At 45.5% G+C, this 20,084-nt stretch overlaps 1 protein-coding gene across 3 annotated transcripts in view; it reads left to right on the top strand.

Moving 5' to 3' along the window:
* The first annotated feature begins 3,846 nt into the window (after positions 1-3,846).
* LOC143941207 (transcription factor E3-like) overlaps positions 3,847-20,084 on the top strand; it is a 62,687-nt gene continuing 46,449 nt past the window's right edge. Inside the window, exon 1 of one of the 3 annotated variants that reach the window (XM_077463245.1) lies at positions 3,847-4,218. In XM_077463245.1, coding sequence (XP_077319371.1) covers positions 4,115-4,218 — 104 coding nt within the window. In that variant the 5' untranslated portion in view covers positions 3,847-4,114. Of the gene's footprint in view, positions 4,219-4,308; positions 5,325-20,084 lie in introns of those variants that run through there. The other 2 variants (XM_077463247.1, XM_077463246.1) reach the window with 2 other exon arrangements.

The following is a 20,084-nucleotide window of genomic DNA, read 5'->3' as shown; positions in this document are numbered from 1 at the left end:
ATTTACTGAGGAGGGGTCTGCACTGATGGAGGGGGGGGGGTTACTGAGAAGGGGTCTGCACTGAAGGAGGGGGGAGGGATTTACTGAGGGGTATGCACTGATGGAGGGGGGGTTTCCTGAGTGGGGTCTGCACTGATGGAGGGGGGGTTTACTGAGAAGGAGTCAGCACTGATGGGGGGTCTGCACTGGTGGGGGGGTTTACTGAGGAGGGGTCTGCACTGATGGGGGGGGGATTTCCTGCAGAGGGTCTGCACTGATGGAGGGGGGTTTACTGAGGGGGGGTCTGCACTGATGGAGGGGAGATTATCCTGAGGGTGGTCTGCACTGATGGAGGGGGGATTTACTGAGGAGGGGTCTGCACTGATGGGGGGATTTCCTAAACGAGGGGTCTGCACAGATGGAGGGGAAGGGGATTTACTGAGGAGGGGTCTGCACTGATGGAGGGGGGATTTACTGAGGAGAGGTCTGCACTGACGGAGGGGTGGTCTGCACTGATGGTGGGGGGGGGATACTGAAGGGGGTCTGCACTGATGGAGGGGAGGATTTCCTGAGGGGGGTCTGCACTGATGGAGGGGAGGATTTACCGAGGAGGGGTCTGCACTGATGGAGGGGGTTATCCTAGGGAGGGTCTGCACTGATGGAGGGGGTGTCTATATTGATGGAGGGGGTGTCTGTACTGAGGAAGGGGGTCTATTGAAGAGCGGCTATAGTTGGTGGATGGGAGGGGGAGGGGGGGTGACACCAACCCTAGTGATCCCACTGGTCCTCCCCTCTCTCCTCCTCCTCCTTTCCTTGTGTGTGGGACACACAATGGGTATCTCCCGCTGTGTCATGGAGATTGGGTCTGAAATGCCCAGATGGCCGCTGTAACAAAGTCCCGCCTCCTAGACCTACTCTTGTGATAGACAGAACACTGATCCAATGCTGGGAAATTGAATCGGTTTGGTGTGTATCACAGTAGTCAGGATGTTACAGCGGCAGCCCGGGTGTGCAATTCAAATCTAAGCTCCATGACACAGTGGGAGATCATGATCCAGGCACTGGTAGGCTGCATTTGGTGGGCACTGCACTGGTAGGCTGCATTTAATGGGCACTGCACTGATGAGGCTGCATTTGGTGGGCACTGCAAATGCAGCCTCATTGGTGCAGTGCCCACCAAATGCAGCCTCATCAGTGCAGTGCAGGGGCGGGCTGACCATTGGGCCACTCGGGCACTGCCCGAGGGCCCCATGCCACTAGGGGGCCCCATCAGGGTTGCCAGCCTCAGTAAAACCAGGGACAGTATGTAAAAATTTGTGTGGCCCCATAATCTCTGATTGCCTGGGGGCCCCATAATCTCCCATAGCCCGGGGGCCCCATGAGTTGTCAGTCCTCCCCTGGTGCAGTGCCCACCAAATGCAGCCTACCAGTGCAGTGCCCACCAAATGCAGCGCCATCAGTGCAGTGTCCACCAAATGCAGCCTCATCAGTGCAGTGCCTTTGCATTTGGTGGACACTGCACCGATGGGGCTGCATTTGGTGGGCACTGCACTGGTAGGCTGCATTTGGTGGGCACTGCACCAGGGGAGGACTGACAACTCATGGGGCCCCCGGGCTATGGGAGATTATGGGGCCCCCAGGCAATCAGAGATTATGGGGCCACACAAATTTTTACATACTGTCCCTGGTTTTACTGAGGCTGGCAACCCTGATGGGGCCCCCTAGTGGCATGGGGCCCTCGGGCAGTGCCCGAGTGGCCCAATGGTCAGTCTGCCCCTGCACTGCACTGATGAGGCTGAATTTGGTGGGCACTGCACCAATGAGGCTGCATTTGCAGTGCCCACCAAATGCAGCCTCATCAGTGCAGTGCCCATTAAATGCAGCCTACCAGTGCAGTGCCCACCAAATGCAGCCTACCAGTGCCTGGATCACGATCTCCCACTGTGTCATGGAGCTTAGATTTGAATTGCATTTGAATTTGGTGGGCACTGCACTGATGAGGCTGCACTTGGCCCATTTGTTGGCGGAAAGTCCAATCGTGTGTACGAGGTATTACACTTTACGCATCTTTCAACCACACACTAGTGCTCCACAATCGCATTGTATGTGGTTGCAGGGCATTTGCAGAGCAGCCCCATTCATTTTGAATGGATTGTGCATCACAGATGTCCACCAAAAACAACAAGGAATTAAATTCCTGACCCAAAGCAAAGAATCGCATAGCACTGCACGCTACTTGAGTAGTACTGAATGACATCCCATCACACCTTGACAATGAGGAGCACTGCAGTTTAGCGCAAAGGTGTGACAACCCGGTGACATGCTTGTGGTGCAGATGGAGGCTAAAATGGCAGCTTCCAGAAAAGGTGCAGGTGCCTTTTTTTTTTTAACCGTCGAGGTACATTTCTAACTCCTTCATTTTGAATAGGCTGTTTAATGCAGTGCACGTTAAAGTGTGCATTTTAAAAAGGAACACACCTCAGGGGTTATGTGTAAATCTAGCCTTAGGCCCCTTTCACACTGATATGTTTTCCCTGTGTTTTTAGTTTGCTAAAAAAAAAAAACGCAAGAAAAATGTTTCCCTTTAAATCCTATGGGACTTATCCCACCTCGCATATCATAGCTTCCCACTGAAATGAATTGACATTGCGACAAAATTGTGGTAAAAATGCACCACGATTTGCTTTTTTGTTGCTTTTTTAAGTCACATGTCCATTTTTCGTAGGTGTAGGCAATCCAAAAACGCACCTAAAATGCAGCAAAATCACGGTAAAAACACATGCGTTTTTACCACAATTTTGATACAGAGCAGTGTGAAAGGGCCTTTATATGGAAATTTCCTTAACTTTGGGGAGATTTCATCAAATTTTTTTTGCATCTTCAGGAAGTGAAAAGATAACCTCCTCAATCAGACAAAAAAATATACCTTATCCAAAACTTAAAGCGAAAGTTCGCCAGGAGAGAAAGTTCACCTCCCAAGGTGGCCCTGCCCTCCTCCGGTGCCACCATTATCGCTAATGCACAGATGTGCCCACAGGCTCTGCCTGGCCTTCAGGTCCTGGCAGAACCCATCGACAAATCCATGCACAATAAAAGGGAAGTTCCAGACTTCACTGGTCGCAGTCTTTGCACCTGCGCGGATGTACCACATGGTTCTTTTGGCAGGCACAGGCGGTGCGGCAAAATTCTCGCCTAGGTGAGAATTGCAGAAGTTCTGCTTTGCAGCACAAATAAAGCTATTACAAAAATAAATAAAAAATGATTACATTTTTATAAAAGAGGGGGAGGAGAAAGGGCAGCCCAACATGCCCCTAAGGGGGTAGATCCGCTTTAAAAAATATATATATACCTAAATTATAAACCTTGCCCCTAGGCAAGTAATCGATCTTGGTGTTCGCTCCGCACACCCCAATAATCAAAAACTAAAACAGCTGTGTTGCATCCAAGGAGTTGTATAGTACAGTGAGAAATGGAATGATAGTAGAAACTTGCTAGCCTGGTATCACAATTATCGGCATCTAAAATCCTGAAAATATGGGAAAAAATGCGCAATGTATCCCCTATACTTAGCTCAAGGCCTGGATTTATTATGCAATGTGTGTAGGTGTATGTTTACACTGCTGCCTTTGTATATGGCCCACCGCCGGTCAGCACAGGGTTAATCGATGACGTTCCACCTGAGCTGGCCTTTCATTGGCTGTACCATTGTCCTTCTGTCAGCCCATGCTGGCTGCGGAATTTCCCTTGTCTGTGAGTCATCACTTAACTCTCGCCACGCCAGGCTGCTGGAAGGAGAGGCAACCAGTGTGTCTTGATCCAGGATTGAAAGGGTGAAAGTGCAGAGGGAGAGAGGAAAGTGAGGGAGGGGAGGCAGACTCAGAGGAAGGACAGAAGGGGAGGGGGGATCTTGTTTTGCTCTGTCCTAGTTATGGGAAGTACAGTATGAACTAAGCTGAAGACACTGAGCTGAGCTACACAACCCAGCGACAAAAGTACCAGTCTACAGGCCAAACAGGGGGAGGCCAGGGGCGAGCAGAAAACTTGCTGCGGCAAAACAGGTGACCACGGTTGAAGAGCGAACGAGTCAACAGTGGTGGACTACCTGGGGTCCACCGTTTACGGCAACTCCCTAGAGATGTCTCATGATATAGGCTGTGAGGACCCCACAGTACGCAGCCCCCCACAGCATACAGTCTATGTCCTGGTGGGCTCCAGCGCAGACAGCATTCAGCTGCTGAGGTAAGGCAGAGAGTCGTAACGCTCACTACCGCCTCGTTGTGTGTATGTGCGTCTCCCAGTTGGCCCTGCGCAGCTTGTGTTGGTGCAGAGTGCGTGGCTGCCGAGGAGACGGTTGTGTACAATCGGGTTATGTAAAGATGACTCCATACGGAACAGTATTTTCACACCCGAGACATCTGTGGGCAGCCAAAGCCATTGGAAGGCAACTTTTTTGTTTTGGGGGTGATCTTGGGGAGAACACCTAAGCTGCTTGGATTTTATGAAAATAGGAGACGCCATTATGGTTAGACTGTGTTGTACAATGGTTGGGGGTCTCTGATCTCTAGCTAAAGTCTTGGCTACTGAAAATTTGTCTTTGGAAACTTTGGTCCTAGGCAGTGGCCCTGACAGTCGGCAATGCATCCTCCTCCTTTTTTCTACATGTTTAATTCTTCTGCTCTATTATGCAGGCCATACATGGATCACATTTTGAAAATCAGAAATCTCGTGCCTTTTGCGATCTGATGGTGCCAACATTTTTGAATTTCGACCAACCAAGCCATCAATTTCACCTCATGTTGCTACAGAAAATATTTTTTTTGGCTGGGAAGCTTCTTTTCTTTCCACGTCAGAGCTAATGTGCCTTTCTTTTTCGATTATATTTTTCCCACAATTCTCCCATCAGTGATTAGAAATTCATGTGTTTTTAAAAACATTTCTAACATGCTTTCAAATTAGATGGGTGCACAGAAATTGGGCATTGCACTAATGGTGCAAGATTTGAACGAAAAATTCTTAGTTACGATTTTCAAAAGAAAGTCCTTTCGGAATTTGATGTATTGGACGGCTTTAATGGCCATCTAATGTGTACCTTGAATAATTTCCTATTTACTTTCTCAGCAACAAAGTGTCTCATGAAAATATTGGTGGGTACATAACTTCTGTAGATGGCCAAAGTGGACTGGCCAAACTGTAATTCTCCTTCTATGGAGTAATTCCAAATCCCGAGATGGACAGACTGTTGGTCCTCAGCATTTGAAAGGAAGAAGTCTGTCCAACACCACACCACCATTTTCAGCACCATTTTCAACAATCAGTTTGAGTAATGATCTCTTACATCATATGAGGTTAATGTAATTGCAAAATAGATTTTTCAGAATGTTGGAAAATATCTTTGCTACAGATGGTTGTCCATGCTGGTTTGAAAGCCTAAAAAGGGAAGAAGCTTGCGAGTTTGAAAAAAAATCAAGGTGGTCTAGGATGGTAGGGCACCCTACAAGCCATCCTTCTTGACTTAGTGCATTGGGGTGCTGAGAAAAGAGGGTGGGGGGGGCACAGGCAGGAGGAACACAATACGCAGCTTTTGCTTAGTCATTCAGCTCAACGCAGTCAAAGGAAAACAAGGGCACCAGTCTGTATCTAATAATACACACACCCAGCAGGCTCAACATGGCAGCCTCAAATTACACCTTGGCCCGAAGAGGGTTAATCAGTCAACACCGGCCTGATAAATAAAGGAGAGCAAACATCAGCGAGGTTGTGCAAAGTGCAAGAACGCATAGCAGCCAATCACAGTTCAGTTTACCATTGTCAGATCTGTGAAAGCTGAACTCTGATTGGATGCTATTGACTGCGACACATTGCTCCACAAGGCAGAGCGTTCTTGGGAAGGGGCATAAAAGAGACTGAGATTTTAAAACAGCTTTCAGGGAGAAATGACTGTGCCAGTGAACCCCGGAACATCCTTTGCATTCTTAATAATGTGTGGCGTCCAAGAGCCCTTATAAAACGCAAACAATGATAAGATCTTAATGGAAAATGAAAAAAAGGGGAAGTTTGAGGTCAGAACTGGAAACCGGCAACAAGCCGGGACTAGCTGGATAGTTTATACACATACAGCCTCGATCAGCGGGTGATGGGTTAAGTCGTACTGAACTGCTGGCTCTTATTATCAGGTTAGGGTTAATGTATAGGCTTGTCTTTGTCCACAACAAGTAAGAATAGCTGACTTCAGCACCCCCCCCCCCCCTTCCCCTACTAGACTCTACTCTTGAAATTGTGCAATCCTTGGACTCTTGCAGCCTGCTCATACACAATCAAATCTCCCTAGCTAAGCTCAAGGGGCCCCTCCTTGATAGGCCCCCTTAATCTGTATTGCTTCATGGAAAGTCCCTAGCTAAAAAGAAGACAACAAAATGCCACTTATTTAAAGAGGCTTACCATGATATGTGATTCCTTCAGTCCCAGACTGTGCAAAGGTGAAGTCTAGTTGTTTGGATGAAGTCAGGCCGTACCACAGCCTCACTGCTTTAGTAAATAAGACTTATCTATTGAGCCAAGGAGCATTGCACAGATTACAGTAGCCCCCTCTCAGCTAGTCATAATTCAGTTTCTGCTGACTATTATAACTCTGACTAATTGCCATGGTTGACAGCACTCTAGCTCCCTTGTTACCTGCTCCCATACTCGCCTCCAGGACTTCTACAGAGCCTCTCCCATCCTCTGGAACTCCCTGCCCCAGTATGTCTGGTCAGCCCCTACCCTGTCTGCAGTCCCTGAAACCTCACTTAGGCCCCTTTCACATCAGATTCACCTGTCAGTTTTTCAGGCGGACCTCATCAGATGCTTGATTCAGCCCTATTGGGAGGAGGATGTCAGCAGTAGCAGGTCCGCTGACACCCGTCACTATCCAATCCGATTCTGTGCGTGAAATCCAGAGGGATGGAGAACCTATTTCCCATCCGTCTGGCGGATCAGATCGAATGGGCTTGTTTGAAAATGGACAGGCGTTCCATTTTTATCCGATCTCCCCATAGAGCAGAGCGGTGGTCTGACAGGTCCTTTTCTGCACAGTGAGCGGAGAGAGACCTGTCTTCCGCCTGCTCATCGGGGATCAGCAGAGCGATCCCGCCCTGTGCAAAATGTAGTCCGCCAGGCAGAAAGCCCATGTGAAAGGACCCTTATTCAGGGAAGTCTGTACCGAGTCACCTCCATCAGATCATCCCCCACAGCAATTACCTTTTTGTACCCCCTCACCCCCCTTTAGATTGTAAGCTCCATGAGCAGGGCCTTCCTATTTCTTCTGTATTGAATTATATTGTCATTGTACTGTCCCCCCTCTACATTGCAAAGCACTGCGCAAACTGTTGGCAATATATAAATCTTGCATAATAATAATGCAGTTATTTCCTTTAGCATAGTTTAAGCCTGGCTATAGACAATCTGTTTTATTTATTTATTTGTTTTTTCAATTAGCCAGCAGGCTGATTGAAAAGAAAAGATTGGATTCCCCCATCCACCCAGGGGAGGTGGATGGAGGAATCCTCCCCACTGTGCCACTGTATTCTAAGGCCTCTTTCACGATCCGTTCAGGTCTACCTGTCAGTTTTTTAGGCGGACCTGAACGGATGCTCCATAGACCTCAGTGACATGTCCTCTGACATCCGACCTCCGATCCGAAAAAGTGTGATGGAGGAAAAACCTACTTTTCCATCCGTCTGAGGATCGGATCGGGTGACGACGGACTCTCCCATAGGGGAGAGTGCCGCTTTGACAGGTCCGTCACTGCACAGTGCGCAGAGACGGACCTGTCATCTTCCTGCTCAGTGGGTATCCTGCAAGCGTATGTTCATGGGGCGGATCATCATGGATCCATCCTGTGCGAAAGGACCCTAACTGTTGGACTGCTGTTAGGATACACTGATCAGCGGCTGCAGCACATTGCCTCAGCCACTAATCAACAAAGGTTTTCCAACATTCCTGTTAGAAGTTGATCATTGGATCGACTTCTGTAGAGCGGGAATGGACATACATGGATCAAAATTCAGCCAGTCCCATTAGACTTTTGATCCATCTATGGCCAATTTAAGTAAGGATTACTCTGAAAAGAAAAATTATCCCGTTAAATTAACCACCTCCTGACCAGCCATTGTAGTTAAAGTGGTTGTAAACGTTTGATTAAAAAAACAAACATGCTTATACTTACTGCAACGCTTTTCATGGGGGCACCCATGCATTAACCCTAACTCTAAGGGAAATACCTTTAAGCTTTACATCCACTTGAAATAACCAGCCAGGAGAGTTGCAGTTCCGAGTGGCCATTTATAAATGTAGAAGCGGCGTTTTTTAAGGCAGTGTGCATGGAGCCTTACAGCATGTTACCATATACTTGAATGGAAGGAGTGACAAGCTTCAACTCTTCCCAGACTCGACTTGTATTTTTGCCGCACAGCAATGCAAAGCCATGCAAAGCTACATGATTTTCAAATGTGAACAGCTCTGTCCACTGTCCATATTATCCATTGTTGGCTGCTGTGCCAGGCCTTTGGGGAGTGGCAAAAATGTGCTGCAAACACCTGTTTTCAGGGCTTTTTTTCTCAGAAAATAGGTGAAGGAACTCAACCACAACCCCCAAAACCCCCCTCCCCAGGGGTGCACTATGTATAGAGTTCTTGGGTGCACTTGGTACATAGTACAGAGTTTAAGGATGCGCTACATGCAGAGTTGTGGGGTGTGCTATGTACGTAGTGCAGAGTTCAGGGGTGTGCTGCCTGAACCAGGGGTGGTGGAACCAAGTTCCACCAAGTTCCAGCTGAAAAAAAAAAGCCCTGCCCGTTTCTAATGCCAGTTTGAACAGGACCCAAGAGAGAGACAGAAGCAAGAGGTCAAAATTGCAATTCAATGTAGTGGGGGTACTGTGCTACTGATCACAAATGTTGTGAGATTTTTTGAAGAGAAAAATGTATTTTTGAGTTTATCCACATGACATCTAGCCATTGCATTTAATGCAGTTTCATCCTCCAGGAAACGTTCTTACACTAATAATGGAAGCAAACATTTATATTACAGCTTACCAATTCTTAGATGTGATGGGTGTATTACTTTAATTTTTTAGGCTTTCTTTTGTCTATTTTCATCTGGCGATCCAGCCAGCAAGTCTGTGCTTCTGAAAAACAACAATCTCTCCAGCAGAATGCATCAGTTTACATGGATGAGACAAACCATTTAGTGCCTGCTACACACACTCACAAAACCGAGAGATTTTAGTGCATCGATCTCACCTGCTGTTACTTTTTCTAGCCTTCTCTGGAAACATGAAACGGAAAAGGTGATTCGTTGTTATGGGCAATGCAGCCAGATTTTCCTTTATTGTCCATCTAAACATAGTTATATTACATATTTATTCCCTTTGACTGAAATAAAAGTCATAAACTGTAGTGAGAGGACAGCCATAACAAGCAGTGCCGAGAAGAATGCAGCTTGGCAGGAATAAGTGATCTCATTGAGGCTAGTGATGTAACTTGTTTCTGCAGAACATTGCATCACCTTACTAACCGGCTTATGTATGAACTTTCCTCCCTCGTGTGGCCTTCAGCAACAATTCACAAACTTCCTTCACATGTGTAATGGAGCGGTATTATGCTTGAGGGGGAGAATAAAGCAGAATGGTGGAGCTAAATCTGGATGTAGACATTAGAGAACAATTGGACAAGAATGCACAAATTGACTTCTTTACAAAGTTCTATGGGCCAGTGTGCCCCCTAAACAGGAGCGCTCTAGTAGCATGAGGCGGAAGGGGGAGATGGCCCTTGTGTCCAGGAAACCAGCAGTGATCAGGCACAATTTTCTTACCCATTCTTGTTGTCATGTGCTTTCCTATTGACATGGGGGACTGACACTCTAATGTCATCCAGTGTCTATGCACCATGCCATCTGTGAAACATGTAGTACAAAATAGCATTTAGACCTCTGTGCTCTTTTAGCTCTTATACAACCATAGTCATTAAAATGAATGATTTACTGCAGGCCAATCCAACAGTGAGGTTGGCACAGTGCTTTGACTGATGAACCCAGGTCTGAATGACGCAGTGGTTCAGAGAAGTTTGGCAGGCGCTGAAACGCCTTGCACTAGTACTAAAAGCAAAACTTTTTTCATTTTGGAATGGAGTAAGGGAAAGTTATAACCACTGTTAGGTTTTTATTTTCCATCTATGTCCCGTTGGTGAGATTTCCCTTCACTTCCTGTCCCATAGCCAAAACAGGAAGTGAGAGGACATCCCAGACTAGTGTCCCCACTGGAAGATTTCCCCCCTATATTCCTGTTCTGGGTGCAGCCCAAACTTTAGGATTCTCCTTTACGTTCACCTTCAATGATAATCATGATACAAGAGGGTGAATCTCTCAAACGGGGGCACAGACAGTTTTTAAAAACTTGACAGATGTTCTGGTCCCCCTCTAAAATTAGCTTTAGTCCTCCTAGGCCTAGAAAAGAGTGGAGGCCATCTTTCCTTCACGTATCTATGTGCCCAGCCACCGCCAGCGCTTGATCGGTACCTGGAGCTACCAATCATCCAGGTAAACCACTGAAATTTGGTAATGGGGGGGGGGTGCTTTAGGAGACCCCTCTCGCTCTTCTAAAAGCAATCGAGCAGCGAATCTGCCGCTCAGACCACTTGTAGCAGAAAGTCCAGGCCTGAGGGGAAAAATGAATACCGGTGTTATGGCACCTAGCTGCAGGCAATAACTTGGGTATTAAACGTCAAAGTAATGATGTATTTTGCCAGTTAGGCAGTCGGCAAGTGACAATTTCAAAGCCACATTCAGAGAAAAACGCAGCCCATTTGTACACAGAAGTATAAGGCAAAGTCTGTGCTGATATATTGACTGTAAGAAGCTACACCAATAAACCACCTCACCTCAGAAAGTGGCGTCACAGTGTACACACACGCAGTCTCTCGTCACATTTTATGAAAAGTTCTCAGCTAAAAGAATGTAGCCTGACAGGAAGAGGTGACCTCACCGAAGGTACTGGTTTAGCAAACTTCTACAAAATCAACAGACTGTCACCAGAATTATCGCCCTTTGTGTGGAGATGGCTGCATTTTGCTCAGCTAGGCCTCAACAACTGATTGCTAAATGCAGCAATTACTCAGCTCCTGTCCTGGGGCCTTTGTGATACTGGAATGATTAGATATAATAACAGCAATATATGAATATTGTTCCCTTATGTAAACTGATGATTTCTTCCAGGAAAAAGGCTGTTTTGGGTGGATTCCGTACAAAGTGCATATTAGATAAGACCTGAAGGTAGTAATGCAAGGGCCTGGCTTGTGAAATCGCCTGGGAAGGGTGCCACTTCAAATGAACATTCATGTTATCTTACTCCTCCTCTTTTTCTCTTGACAACTTGGATGAACCAACATGCTCATTCATTTTATAAAACCTAGCTGTAGCTATGGGCCAAACATCTTCATCAGATTGTATAAAATGCCCCCAACCAACAGCAGACTGAACACTTCAATTGTATATCTAGTGCAGCGGGCTACAACTTTCTAAACAGGATCCCTTTTTATTGCCCTTCAGACTTTAATGGGGGCCAGACTGTGACCATTGGGAGTAGAAAAGGTCCTGATGTCGGTGAATAAAAACAATGCCCCATTGTTGGTGTCATTGAGCCCAAGTATTGGTGTCATTGAGAGGAATTGTGTGTCCCCCCCCACGTTGGTGTCAGTGCAAGGAGTTCTGCCCCATCGTTGGTGTCAGTGGGAGGAATTTTGCCCCATCATTGGTGTCATTGAGAGGAATTGTGCCCCTCTCCTCAGTGGAGGAGAATTATGCCCTATTGTTGGTATCAGTGGATGAAATGGTGCCCCAGGGGCTTGGTAAAAGTAAGCAAAGGGCCTTATCTGGCCCCCAAGCCACAGTTTGGAGACCACTGGTCTAGAGAAAACCTTTATTGTACTTTGTATAGAGTGGGGAAGGGATAGACCCTCTGTCAGGTTTTTATTGCTTTCTGTGTCTCCACTGAGAGAGAGGGAGAGAGATTCACCACTATATTTGTACTGGTGACCATTATCACCAGGGAAAAAAGTCAGAGGAAGTCAAAATTTCAGTTATCGCCTGAACAAGAGGTAAGAGGAAAGCTTCGAATGGGCACACTCGGACAACCCAAGTCTCCCGCGAGGTGCAGGAGCCTACCGAATTTCGGGGGTGGCTCCCGGACACCCGAAAGTGCTGCCCAATATCCTGGCTGCGGGGCTGATCCTGGATGGTCCCCTGGTTCACAGTCAGGGATGATCAGTGCAGCAGGAGGGACAGCCATGAACACCGATCTCCTCCTTGTATAGCTGACTTCCACTTCTCCTTCTCTCCCTCCAGTGGCAGATGGCTAAAAAACTATACAGGGAGATCAGCGATCACAGCTGTCCCTCCTGCTGCACCAATCATCCCTGACTGTTCCCTGTATCCTCCTCCTCCACCCTCCCTCATCCCCCACAGACGGTTTCCCTCCTCTCCCACTGGCTGTGGGGATCTGTTAGGATGGAGAGCGGAGGAAGGGACCGATCGTTTACCGGCCTCTTCCTTTTCTGAATTGGACACAGTGAGTGAGATCGCTCCTGTGTCCTGTGAAAATACTCTGCTCAGTTTAGGAATGGACAGGAGCCGCTGCCTCCTGTCCATTCATCTTCAATGCTGAGCAAGGGATTGGGGAATCTGTGTCCTCAGCCTTTCTATGTCTCAAACAGAAGATCTCAGGGTTCTGTTTAGACCTTGGATATCTCACCAAAGCCGCCCCCCCCCCCCCCCACAGGGTTGATAAAAAAAAATCTACCAACCCCTTCCTCCCCAAAAAGCATTAAAAAAAATTCAATTGTAAAAAAAATATATAAAAATAAAAACTACTGACACCATCCACTGCCCTACTGATACCATCACCAACACATACTCCCCACCAGTTCCCCAGAAGCACTGTGAATTTTTTTTTTTTTTAAATAAATATTTAAATAACAAAATTGTAAAAAATAATAGACTAAACTAAACTAAAACTAAAATAAAATATTAATAAACTAAAATAATAAAAACAAAAAACTACTGACACACTGCTCTACTGACACTGTCCACTATCCCCACCCCCACCCCCAATCATTGTGAAAAACAAAAAAAATTAAAAAAATGTAAAAAATACTTAAATAAAATTGTACAAAAAAATAAAAATAAATAAAGAACTACTGACACGTCCACTGCCCTACTGACACCATCCTGCGCATACTACTCACCGCTGTACACTCCACACCCCTCACCTGCACATTCTTACCCACCTTACTTCCTGTTCCTATCCCTGGGTTAGAAAGTAAAGAGAAATTTCCCTAAGTGGTACACAGACAGTAAAAAAAAAAAAAACTGACAGGGTTTTAAAAGCCTTTCCCACTCTAGTCAAAGCCTACATTTACTCTTGCAGCTGGGGGGCAGCAAAAATAGGTGGCTGAGCTGCATTATTATGGTCTTCCAACCCTCCGTCACATTCAGTGGGCAGTATCACCACTGAATGTGACCTATTCAAGTGCATGGGGCTATGCTGTAACTGCAAGCAAAGCGCTAAGTTAACTGATGTGGCACAGTTTTCCCATTGAAAAGAAAGGCATTACCACTGCAGAAGAAAAAGAGAACAAACACAGGCATTCGGGAGGTAGAAGTATTGCCTCCTGACTTTCAGCAGCACCACTACACTGCAGGTCACTTTTCACAGACCAATGCAGGTGTAAATGAGCCCAAAGTGTTATGGCTATACTTACACTTTCATTTGGAATTGGCCAGTTATAGCTGATTGCTGGTCTGCTTACTAAAATACTATGACAACCTCTCCCCTGCAGACCGGAAATCTGATTATTCTGTCTGCTTGAAACTAGCCTCCGCTACACCAGCCTTTTCCTAAAAATAAAAAGACAACTGTGTAGTTGACCTATAAGGCCATTGCTACGGGGTGAATGAACCCATCTCACTTATCCTTTTACAATTTGAAATAATGATTAACCAGATCGTGCCATATTAAAAGTAATGTACAGAAAAAGGAGCTGTAAAGTGTATTTAAACCTTATGACCCCCATTTTTAACAGAGCCCCGCTAGCGACCGAAAAGCGGCACAACAGCGTTGCTAAAAAAAGCGGGGCACTGATGTGCACTGATGAGGTGGCACTGATGAGGCTGCACTGCTGGGCGCTGGTGAAGCTGCACTGCTGGGCGCTGGTGAAGCTGCACTGCTGGGCGCTGGTGAGGCTGCACTGCTGGGCGCTGGTGAGGCTGCACTACTGGGCGCTGGTAAGGCTGCATTGGTGGGCACTGATGAAGGAGCACTGATAAGCACTGATAAGCTGCACTGATGAGGTGGCACTGACGAGGCTGCACTGTTGGGAACTGATAATCTGCACTGATAGACGGAACTGATGGGGCTGCACTGATAATCGGTGCACTGATAATTAGTGTAAATGTGCACTGTCAGCCTTGCTGAGTATTGGCTCTCCTTTCCTCTCACAGTGACAGTGCATGAAGAAAGGACTGCCGATAACCAGCAAGTTTGTTTATGTGATCAGCTTTGATTAGAAACAGCTGACCACATGCTAAAGGGCCACTGTGATTGGCCCTTTACCTTAATCTGTGATCAGCTGTGTAAAAAAAAGTGTTACAGAGCGCCCCCGATGCACGCCCCCGGGGGCACCTGGGAGACGAGTCCTGGGAGGACGTCCATGCACACCCTCCCAGAACAAGAGAGCAGCGCTGTAGTCGTCTTTCTTCTATGGCACAGTACTGAGGTGGTTAAGAACGTTTGAGTGATTTTCTAATGGTCAGTGGGGTCAAACAGACGTTCGTTTACAACTGTGGTGACAAGAAAACTGGAAGGAGCAGTATGGAAATTTTTTCTTTATCCTCTAATGCCCTGTATACACGGTTGGACATTCCCAACAACAAAATCCATCGGACCGATGTTGGCTCAAACACACGTACAACGGGACTATAAAGAGGGCAGTAGCCAATAGCTTTTGTCTCGTAATTTATTCTGAGCATGCGTGGCACTTTGTCCGTCGTAATTGTTTACACACGATCGGAATTTAAACAATCGGATTTTGTTGTCAGAAAATTTTAAATTCTGCTCTCAAACTTTGTGTGTCGGAAATTCTGACGTGAAAAAGTCAGATGGAACCCACACACGATCGGATTTTCCAACAACACGATCCAATCACACAATTTTCATCGGAAAATCCGACCGTGTATGGGGCATAACAGTGAATGTAGTTATCGTTTGGGGAAAGTCCATTTGCTCCAAAAATGTTAAAAGCAATTGTTTTTGAAGTACCTTTAAATTACATGCCACATGTCATGGAATGTACTGGTGAGAGTATTTGCAAGAATATTCATACTGGCATTCGTTTGAAAATCTACTAATATATGGCCAACTTTAGCCTCAGGGACACTGCTGTGACTTGGGATCCAACTTGTGAGACCCCAAGTTACGTGATATGTGAAATCCCATTTTAGTCAATGAGAACTTTTTTAAATTAGCATTACTGAAGTCACTCCGACTTTACAAAAGGTTCCTGTACTACTTCAAGGTGACGTCTATCAGACTTGTGCCCATAGACTTGAATGGAAGTCGACTCCAAATCGGATCCTCCTAATTGATGTGATTTGGATCAGACATTACAAAAAGATTACACAGGCATTCCCTGTAGTTGCTTCAAAGTCATGCTGAAGTTGCCTGAAAGCCTTGTACGCACAATCGGATTTTCACAGACAAAACATCAGACTTTTGTTGAAAGGCGTGTGCCTGGATTTTGTCTTGCATACAAACGGCACACAAACACGAACGTAATGACGTACTAGACGTACTACGAGCCGAAAAAGAGGAAGTTCAATTGTCAGGCACCACCCTTTGTGCTCCTTCTGCTAATTTTGTGTTAGTAGAAGTTTGGTGAGTGTTGATTCACACTTTTCATTTTGCACTTTTCAGTTTGTTTCTGAACGACCGTTCGTCAACCAACCATGTTGCAGAATCGGAGGACATAACGTGTTATTTATTATTGGCCTTGGAGTTATTGCTTTGACCCAAATCCAGTCCAGGAACAGGAGGAGGTGGATTTCTTGGACCAAAAATTGGTTGCGTTATTAATTGTGACCAATTATTTCATATGCCTTTGCTGCGGGAGCTCCAGGAGAATAATCTGGATGATTTTCTGAATTATCTCCGGATGATGGACCTCTGCTTTCACCAATTCTTGGCATTGTTGATCCCCTATATTAAGAAGCAGGACACATGGATGAGGCTTTTATTTTATTTTTTGGTTGAATAATTATTTGATTTTGTATGTTTTCTATATTTTTGGATGCACAGAATGCACTTTTTAGTTAGGTTCTATTGGCAGTTAGTATGTCTAATTTTATTTGTTTTCTTTTTTTAATGCACAGTGAAAAAAATTGTGGGGAATAATACTTGGCTGTGTGTTTTATGTCAAATGACAGTTTGGGAGCCGGCAGTTACATTTTAAAAAATTCAATGTAAAATTGATAAGGGACACCAACATACGGTAGTTGTATCTTTGATCTTAAAAACTACAGGATAATGGTGTTGTGGTAACTTGCATCAAAAAAACAAAAACAAAAAACAAGCATCATAATATTATTCTTGCTATCACTAGAAAAAAAAAAGCCTTTGAAAATGTGTTTGCAAAAATTCCATCATTATCACCAGCAAAGCAGCTTCATTATTATCCTATTAAAGAAGAAGAGAATGTGCGCTGCATTTTGAGATTTCATAATTTGCCACGTCACAAATGTTCTGCATTACGAACGCTAGTTTACAAGACTGACCGCTTCTGGCTCGTCCTTGCTTCCGAGCATGCGTGTTTGTACTTTGGACTTTTGTCCGGACTTGTGTACATACGCTCAGAAAATCCGACAACACACATTTGTCCATGGAAAATTTTAAAGCCTGCCATCCAACATTTGTGGAAAATCCGACAATTGTCCAATGTAGCGTACAAACGAACGGATTTTCCACCAACAGCCTGTCATCACACAGTTCCCATCGGAAAATCTGATCGTGTGTACGCGACTTAAGTGTTTCTGTGTTCTTATTGTACAGAAACGACAACTTTTCAATTGTGTCTGTCAGTTTTCTATTACTAAGATTCCGTATATCAGTGTACAGCCCTGTATTTTCATTGTTAATCAATGAAAAAGTCACTATGTAGACATTATTCCTCAGCCTTATAATGCCATGTTTGGGTACAAAGCCATTATTATTCTAGCATGGAAACTGAGTGCGTCTGATGTGTCATCCTTATTGAACAAGTAAAATCAACTTTAGATTTACTAGGAATGAGGACCTACCTTATCTAGCCAATCACTTTGTATCCAGACAGGCAGGCCCTTGTACTACATAAAACGTGTTTGCACTACATAGTTGTTGGTAGATCTAAAGGAGATTGTACAATCAGATTGTAACGTTTATGTGATGAGCTTAAAGTGGTTGTAAACCCTTACAAACCACTTTGACCTACAGGTAAGCCTAGATTAAGGCTTACCTGTAGGTCCATGAAATATCTCCTAAACATGCACGGTTTAGGAGATATTTGCCGAAAGACAGGCACTGCTGTCTATGGCGCATGCGCCGCAGATAGCGGCGCACTGAGCGCGCCACAGTTAACGCCGATATGCCGCGAGTGGTGGCTCCCGTGCGCATGTGTGGGAGTGACGTTATTGCAGCTCCGACGAATGACAGCGCTGGAGCAGTGAGACCCACCAAGAAGATAGAGGCTCCGTACACAAGGGGACAGTGGTGACTTTGCTGGCTCCTGTGTCAGGTAAGTGACACATAATGGGCTACTATGCGATGTAATGCGATGCAATGCGATGCATAGTAGCTCATTATGCTTTACCTTTGCAGGGAATCAAAGAGGAATTAAACTCAGGGTTTACTTCTTCTTTAAAGGCTGCGTATGACACTTTTTTTATTTTGTAATTTTGTTTGAAATATGGAAAACATTAATAAAAAAAATGTATAGAATAAAAAAAGTCTAAGGTGTTTTCCTTGAAGCGCCTCTAAACCAGGCCCTCAATATCTCTAGGCATGGTGACCTTGTAGAATTGGATTGCTACTCCCGCTGATCTAATAATAATGATAAAGAAATAAGCCAGGCTTCCTTCATCCCCGGCTAGAGGCAAGTCATGGTCCCTGGATGGCCCACATCCTCTACGGGTCACAAGGACTTCCTGGGTCACGGGGGGAGACTTCCTCTGTCCTATCACTATCTGTCATACGTCAGGACGGTCTTCTGCAAAGTGGAAATGTCAGAAGCAGAAATGAGTCCTGATGTTACGTAATGTTAAACGCGATTGTGTACCGCATGCAACTTTCAAAAAGGAAAAATTGTGCAATGTGACCCCTTTATTCTGAATCATGGGTGAGGGTTGTGTAACTCGCAGGCCATCCAATCAGATTGGAGCAATGCTTTATCCAGATAGTACAACACAGATGTTATATTTCTCAAAATTGAATAAACTATGAGAAAAATTAAGAGGCTTTGAATGAATTCCAATGTCTATGTATTAAAACAGCAACTTTCTGTGTATTAGAAGGAGAGGAGAGGTCAGTGTATCCTGATGTCTGTGTATTAGGAGGAGAGGAGAGGTCAGTGTATCCTGATGTCTGTGTATTAGAAGGAGAGGAGAGGTCAGTGTATCCTGATGTCTGTGTATTAGGAAAGGAGAGGAGAGGAGAGGAGAGGTCAGTGTATCCTGATGTCTGTGTATTAGGAGGAGAGGAGAGGTCAGTGTATCCTGATGTCTGTGTATTAGGAAAGGAGAGGAGAGGAGAGGAGAGGTCAGTGTATCCTGATGTCTGTGTATTAGAAGGAGAGGAGAGGAGAGGAGAGGTCAGTGTATCCTGATGTCTGTGTATTAGGAAAGGAGAGGAGAGGAGAGGAGAGGTCAGTGTATCCTGATGTCTGTGTAATAGGAGGAGAGGAGAGGTCAGTGTATCCTGATGTCTGTGTATTAGGAGAGGAGAGGAGAGGTCAGTGTATCCTGATGTCTGTGTATTAGGAGGAGAGGAGAGGAGAGGAGAGGTCAGTGTATCCTGATGTCTGTGTATTAGGAGGAGAGGAGAGGTCAGTGTATCCTGATGTCTGTGTATTAGGAGAGGAGAGGAGAGGTCAGTGTATCCTGATGTCTGTGTATTAGAAGGAGAGGAGAGGAGAGGTCAGTGTATCCTGATGTCTGTGTATTAGGAGGATAGGAGAGGTCAGTGTATCCTGATGTCTGTGTATTAGGAGGATAGGAGAGGTCAGTGTATCCTGATGTCTGTGTATTAGAAGGAGAGGAGAGGAGAGGAGAGGTCAGTGTATCCTGATGTCTGTGTATTAGAAGGAGAGGAGAGGTCAGTGTAACCTGATGTCTGTGTATTAGAAGGAGAGGAGAGGTCAATGTAACCTGATGTCTGTGTATTAGGAGGAGAGGAGAGGTCAATGTAACCTGATGTCTGTGTATTAGGAGGAGAGGAGAGGTCAGTGTATCCTGATGACTGTGTATTAGAAGGAGAGGAGAGGTCAATGTAACCTGATGTCTGTGTATTAGGAGGAGAGGAGAGGTCAGTGTATCCTGATGACTGTGTATTAGGAGAGGAGAGGTCAGTGTATCCCGATGTCTGTGTATTAGGAGGAGAGGAGAGGAGAGGTCAGTGTATCCTGATGTCTGTGTATTAGGAGGGGAGAGGAGAGGTCAGTGTATCCTGATGTCTGTGTATTAGGAGAGGAGAGGTCAGTGTATCCTGATGTCTGTGTATTAGAAGGAGAGGAGAGGTCAGTGTATCCTGATGTCTGTGTATTAGAAGGAGAGGAGAGGTCAATGTAACCTGATGTCTGTGTATTAGGAGGAGAGGAGAGGAGAGGTCAGTGTATCCTGATGTCTGTGTATTAGGAGAGGAGAGGTCAGTGTATCCCGATGTCTGTGTATTAGGAGGAGAGGAGAGGAGAGGTCAGTGTATCCTGATGTCTGTGTATTAGGAGGGGAGAGGAGAGGTCAGTGTATCCTGATGTCTGTGTATTAGGAGAGGAGAG

The sequence above is a fragment of the Lithobates pipiens genome, unplaced genomic scaffold, assembly GCF_037356315.1.
Source record: "Lithobates pipiens isolate NorthernLeopardFrog02 unplaced genomic scaffold, aLitPip1_a1.2 Scaffold_3, whole genome shotgun sequence".
NCBI lineage: Eukaryota > Metazoa > Chordata > Amphibia > Anura > Ranidae > Lithobates > Lithobates pipiens.
The sequence above is the reverse complement of the archived record's forward strand: the minus strand, read 5'-3'. Positions and strand labels throughout refer to the sequence as shown.